A 6,022-nucleotide genomic window follows, 5' to 3' on the forward strand; every position below is an offset into this window, starting at 1 on the left:
ATCGTTCTTTAGGCCAGAATATTATTTAATGGCGTCACAACAAGACCTTCAAGATCTTCTACGAGTTATCGCCTCCCGAAAAGGAGTCTCAATGATGGCCGCCATGGGGAAAGCCAAGGCTCTGCAGGCCGTAGGCCTCCAAAGGTACGTGTTTCGATGTCACTGTACTCTTCTATTGCTTGGTCATTAAACGTTATCATGTTTATCGACAGCATACAACAGATAAGCCACGCTCCCTTTGACGTGGTTGAGCGCGCCTTGGGAGATGCCAAAACGGCCAAATCTCTCATCACAGCTTGCAAGGCACACTCGAAGCAATCAGCTTCTAAACGAGCGGGGGATTTGTTGAGCGCCCCCAGCAGCAAGCGTACTAGTAAGCAGCATATTGGCATTGACTCGGAGGTTGCGGGTCGAAGTGCAGAAGAACAAGAAGATGCGTTGACTCTTCCTGTCATCACGAACGAGGAGGATATTGCAGAGGCATCTGTTTATACAAATCGAGCACCTCTCATGCTGGCCTTTGTGCTCGAACTGCTCCGACACACGATGCCCCTACAGCCTCTGTCAAGCCGTCTTAGTCTAGCCCAGGCTGTCGTTAATGCAAATGCCACGACCAAGGCTGTCAGTATTGGGCTGGCAAAGACTTCTGGCGAAGATGATTCGTGGGGGGATGGGCAACCGAAGGTCAGTATCATGGGACGAAGGATAGCCGTGCTGAAGAGGGGCGACTACAGGTTGGAGGGTGATGAGGCTGATGTCCCAGAGTGCTCTGGTGGCACACTGAGGGCCGCACCTCAGGCGGCATTGGGTCCGTCAGGAGCAACACTGCAGGGTCACGGTAACGCCGCTTCTACACCTTCCCCGTGGTCCACCAGTCGTCAAATCACATTCAAGTCTTCGACGTTTGTTGCTCGAGTTACGAGTGCTGGAGACGATGGGCAGGCATCTGCTCTTATCCGCTCGCTTTTATCCACCGAGCCGCACCTAAAGACAGCAGCGCACAATGCTTGGGGGTATCGAGTGCAGAAGCAGGGACAAGGGAGGAAGTCAAGGGAAATTCACGAAGTGTGTGAGGACGACGGAGAAACTGGTTGCGGCGAGTTCATACTCCGGCTGATGAGAGAAGCCGGCGTCGACGATGTCGTAGTCGTGCTGAGCAGGTGGTTTGGTGGTGAGTTGTTGGGCCCAGATCGCTGGAGACTCATGAGAAACGTGACTACGGAGGCACTTTCTCAAAGACTACGAATTCATCAGAACGAGGTAGAATGTCAGGGTGTGGCTCTCTGGGCACTTGATTTTCAAAAGAAGAACCATGCGCCGGGAGGAAGCGGGAGTGCACTGAACGCAGGCGATTGGAGCCATGCCGTTGTCGGAGCCTCGATATACCGACCGGAGACGGCAAGGGAGTACCTGCTCAAGGCTTTTGACCCCGACTCGTCCGACGACAGCACAAAGGGGAATGGCGGAGAGGGCGGTATGGCAGGAAAGGTTCCGAGGACCAAGGGCAAGAAGCTCAGCAGGTCGGAAGCTGAAGCCGAGAGGCTCCGTCACTTGGGGTTGCTTCTGGGGGCTCTTAGATTACTACTTGAAAGCTGGAGCAGCTTGACGCCTCTTGAGTTGGATCGAAGGGCATTTTCGTGGTACACCGCGATACGGCCAGATGTAGACCCGGGGATAGCAGGGTGGGGGGCGAAGGGATGGTTGAAGCTCAGTGACATTCTCCGGTTGCGTCGGAACTCCGAGGGCAAGGAGGTGACGGTTTCATCTTTACCATGAGGCGTGGAATAGTAGTCGAAGGAGCATCGTAGTCGAGGCGATGGATGCATTGTTGCCAGCGCGCAACCCATGTCAACGAGACTTAGAAGATCGAAAGTGCCGTGTCTACAGGTAGTGATGTATGTGCACACCCATATCCAACTCTACCTAGGTAATTTGCAGGAGGGCAGTTAGGGCAGTTGGGGCAGTACTGACGACGGGGCGCCAATTTAGACAAGCTCATCCATACCATCGGCACAATCTGTCTGATCACACAGCAGCTCATTGGCGCTTCGTGTATGACATCCTGCCCTTTCTACAACCATTCAGCCCTCGGAGAGGTGTCGGAAAATGAAAGGTCTGGCTCGATCAGGCAGGCCTCATGCCCGTGTCAATGCCCAGCCCCACTCCGCCGCAGACCCCTACTTCACTACACTGCAAGCTCAGGGACACAGGCGCTTGTCAAATCGCTGCGGATAATTGAGATCTCCGACTGCCCTTTTACGCTTATTGACCAAGCTCTACGGGTGTGACTCCACGAGGGCAATACACAACAGGCACCAACCAAGGTTGATTGCTTTCGAAAGTCCTTCTTCCCGCGAAGCGACACATACTGAACCAAACTGTGCGAACGCCTACATCTCTTGCCTGCCGCTCTTGAGAGCAAACTGGGCCAATGCTACACGTAGCAACCCGGGCCAAGTCCCCTAGACTGCCCCAAAGCCTGTTCCCAGTTCTGCAAAGACCAGCCTCAACTCGACCGGCAAGACCGACTGCAAAGCCTTCACGATCGTTGGTTCTGCCCACTTGCGCATGCCCCGCCCTTGATACATTGCTCACCATGACACAAAAATTAGTATATCCAAACCATATCTTCCTCGCCACGCGCATCCGGTCTTAATCTCCTCTCCAACTTCTCCGGCCCCGCTCGAAACTGCCGAGACCATCTTCAGGGCTAGAAAGGTCCCCTTGCTCGCCTGTGGTGTCGTGGCTTTGGGCCTAGGCATATATATGAGTCTTTTAGCCTCCTCGCTCTACTCATCGCCCTGTTGTCAATGCCCAGAGCCAACCCTAGATGCTATTCCAACAGGGCGACCCAGTGTGTTCACCAAGGAGTCGGCTCGCAAGTTCGATCAGAGCCTCGATGGCTCCGAGTGGCTGATGGGTGTCACTGCGCTGCGGCAGAAAATGGCCACCGAGGCTTCAGGTCATGTGCTTGAGGTCGCTATAGGCACAGGTCGGAACATGCCCTTTTACGACTGGAGCAACATCCTTCAATCTCAATCAACGTTTCCGCCGTCAATGGGAGCCGAAGCTACAGTGGCTAACAGTGAGGGTAAACGTCTTGATTCCTCGTCGGCGCCGATTCTGTCCTATACCGGAGTGGACATATCCAGCGAGATGCTAGGCGTCGCTATAGAGAAGCTTGTAGAAACTATTCCTCAATTGGTAGGTGTTACACCGAGAGTTATGAAGCAGGCTTTGCCTCCACATAGCGACTGGGGCGTCTTCTCCTATTTGTCGGACAGGTTGAGAATATTTCGGTCCGACATACACGATTTTGTTCCCCCGCCCCCAGGACAAATGTCGACTTTAGCAAAGTATGACTTTGTTTGTTCAACGTTTTCGCTGTGTAGTGTCCGTGATCCCGAACAAATGGTTCGGGATCTGGCCAATATGGTGAAGCCCGGTACTGGTAGGATCATCCTCGTCGAGCATGGGAGAGGATGGTCGGGTTTTGTCAATGGGTTGCTGGACAGGTCAGCCGCGTCCCATTTCAAGAGTAAGTAGGCCCTCTCGAGTCCAGTCACTAGCCCGAGTTAATCCTTCCTTCTCTTTAGAATATGGGTGCTGGTGGAATCGAGACATTGCCAAAATCGTCGAGAGCGCCTCCAAGTCGCTACCCGGGCTTGAAGTCGTCAAAGTCGAGCGTCCGTACTTTACCCAGCTCGGAACAACCCTGTGGGTTGAGTTGAGAGTGTCTCCCACCTCCTAAGCGCTCAACCTTTGCGTCGCAGAGCGATCCGGTTCGGCTTCTGCTCTTCTTCACTCACTACATGGACGGGAATTTGCAAACACTGGTTACCGGCGGCATCTATTGAAGTCTTGGGGACAGGAGAGGTTTGTTTATTTCATTTCAGTCATACCCTAAAATCATATTTTGCTTTTCCCCGGTTCATGAACATCAAATATCGATGTTCCTGTAGACGCCCATCAGATAAACCTGTTTTACAAGTGCTGATACAAAACAAAAGCTCGTCCATTGTTCCTGTCCCGAACCCAGATCAGCTTGGTACTCCAAATAATGATCACATGCCCCCAGGCTTCGATTCTTCATTGCTGTAATCACCCACTCGCAAAATTCAGCATTAGCCTCCAATCGATGAAGAAATCAGGCAGTATTTGCTGAGAGCTCTCAGTATGCAGGCATTATACCTGTGCCAGAGCGGCGGACCGTACAGCTTCTTTAATCATAACTCGGAGATGGCCCTTGACATCGTCTGCAGACACTTGATTTGGCATGGCGAGACGTGGAACAATTCTCAGCTTCACGTTAAACATCACAGCCATTAACAAGAGTCCAGCAAACAGTCAAGCTCGTCGAGTTCAATGTTCTCAGGACTATGATCCCACTCTAGTAGGTTCCCCAGTTTGAACCAACTGTCGCCATCGGTTTCCTTTCTGGTGCTTGAAGGTACTGTTGCCTTGATAGCTGGGCTGGTGATGAACTGATGTATAGAAACAGATCCGTTACTAGTTGTTGCGCCGTGTTTTTCGTCAAACATGCCGTCGTCCCGTACCGATTCATAGGCATTGGTGCACTGCTCCATGTTGCCTGCTGACGAGAGCTCACGGGCCAGCTTGCGCTTTTGAAGAACATCGGCTGTGTGAGTGAACTCACGCTCATCCTTTTCCAAGGGAGGCGAGGCACTCCGGTGACTCCTGGAGTACCGAACATTGTTGGGGAGTGACCCAACAGGTGTGATTGGCCTTGCGAAGTCGTCGTCTGCGTTGTCGAACTCGGGAGAAGACAAATCAACTTCCGGGGATGGGCTCAACTCCCTGCGTCGAGTGTCGATATCGTCCCCATCCTCCGATCCAGACGCGATGCTCGAGAGAGATGGTGAAATAACAGCTCTGTGGACGTAAGTTGACGAATCTGGCAAGGGCTGTCTTGGACAGATCGTCAGGTAAAAGTAGGTCCGGCGTGGGTGTGCTGTCTCAAGCTCCTTGCCCAGTGGGCATGGCGCCTGAGCGTTCCAGCAAGAGCGCTTCAAATATGCAGCGAGACGAGAGGAGATGATAGCGCAAGGGTTAGCGGAGCTGGAATGAGTTAGCAGGTCGATGGGACGAAGGAGGGATGTGGAATAGTATTACTTCTTCACAATAAAAACTTGTTGCGATAGCACGGTGGCCAGTTCCCTCACTAAATGAGGCCGATTACAAGTAATCTGCAATTGCACAATGACGGCTTCCACAATCTCGTCTTGGATTCCGGCAAAGTCTATCTTTGTTGTGGATACGGCGTCGCTGGCGGCGTCTTGCATCTCGACGTTATCTGGCGAGGGGGATGGCGGTGGCGTGTGGTCCAACATGACCTGTTCGTCGGGGAGTTTGTGTGATGCATATCTTTGCCGTGACCCCTCATCTCCATGGGAACGTTTCTGTCTCTTGTTCGGATGCGATACTGTTGTAGATAGAACTGTGATGCGGTTTCCTAGATTCTCGGAAATGCTTCGATTGGAACTGATTGCGGCAGGGCTGCGGGATGGATGGCTGCCTGGAACGTGAATACCCAGGGACGGCAGAGACAACGATTTGCGACGAGTATTGTATGGCATCTTGGCGGCGACTTATGGATTCAAAGTGAGTGATGGGATTAAGGAGTTTTGGTGACAGCGAAAAAAAGTTTGGACCGAAGACAATCAGAAAACAAGGACATCGGCGAAGGCGGTGGGTGAAAAGAGAGGATGGGAGGGAAGGGTTCGCGCGTTAGAGTGTTTAACATAGGGGTCCTCTGTGTTTTGGGTAACGGATGGGCTTTGCGCGCTGGGCAACGATGGAGAATACCGGCCGGGAACATTGATTGTAAGGGAGCACAACTTTTTTTCTCCCACCCCAGTCGGCAAACTACTGGGTATCCACTTCTTTTCCACGGCAACCCCTGGTCATAGACGTAAGGGGTAAGCTAAGGTGGGAAGTTCGGCACATCCCCACCATTGCATGCTGATGCAGGAAAGAGATTTCCTGTTTGCTATACAGAGTA

General features: G+C 52.5%; 3 protein-coding genes across 3 annotated transcripts; 2 read left to right on the forward strand and 1 right to left on the reverse strand.

Moving 5' to 3' along the window:
• Nucleotides 1-91: 91 nt before the first annotated feature.
• On the forward strand, nt 92-1,776 carry GLRG_10622 (uncharacterized protein; the record flags this gene model as incomplete). Its single annotated transcript, XM_008101307.1, has 2 exons — nt 92-144; nt 213-1,776. 2 exons carry the CDS (start codon nt 92-94, stop codon nt 1,774-1,776), a joined length of 1,617 nt encoding a protein of 538 aa, XP_008099498.1.
• A 990-nt stretch (nt 1,777-2,766) lies between these two features.
• GLRG_10623 (methyltransferase OMS1) lies at nt 2,767-3,751 on the forward strand (the record flags this gene model as incomplete). The annotated part of the gene is made up of 2 exons (XM_008101308.1): nt 2,767-3,538; nt 3,597-3,751. The coding sequence occupies 2 exons, from the start codon at nt 2,767-2,769 to the stop codon at nt 3,749-3,751; spliced, it is 927 nt and encodes a 308-aa protein (XP_008099499.1).
• Nucleotides 3,752-4,325: 574 nt separating this feature from the next.
• GLRG_10624 (mucin) lies at nt 4,326-5,597 on the reverse strand (the record flags this gene model as incomplete). The annotated part of the gene is made up of 2 exons (XM_008101309.1): nt 4,326-5,079; nt 5,134-5,597. 2 exons carry the CDS (start codon nt 5,595-5,597, stop codon nt 4,326-4,328), a joined length of 1,218 nt encoding a protein of 405 aa, XP_008099500.1.
• Nucleotides 5,598-6,022: the final 425 nt, after the last annotated feature.

Source organism: Colletotrichum graminicola (assembly GCF_000149035.1).
Source record: "Colletotrichum graminicola M1.001 genomic scaffold supercont1.63, whole genome shotgun sequence".
Classification (NCBI taxonomy): Eukaryota; Fungi; Ascomycota; class Sordariomycetes; order Glomerellales; family Glomerellaceae; genus Colletotrichum; species Colletotrichum graminicola.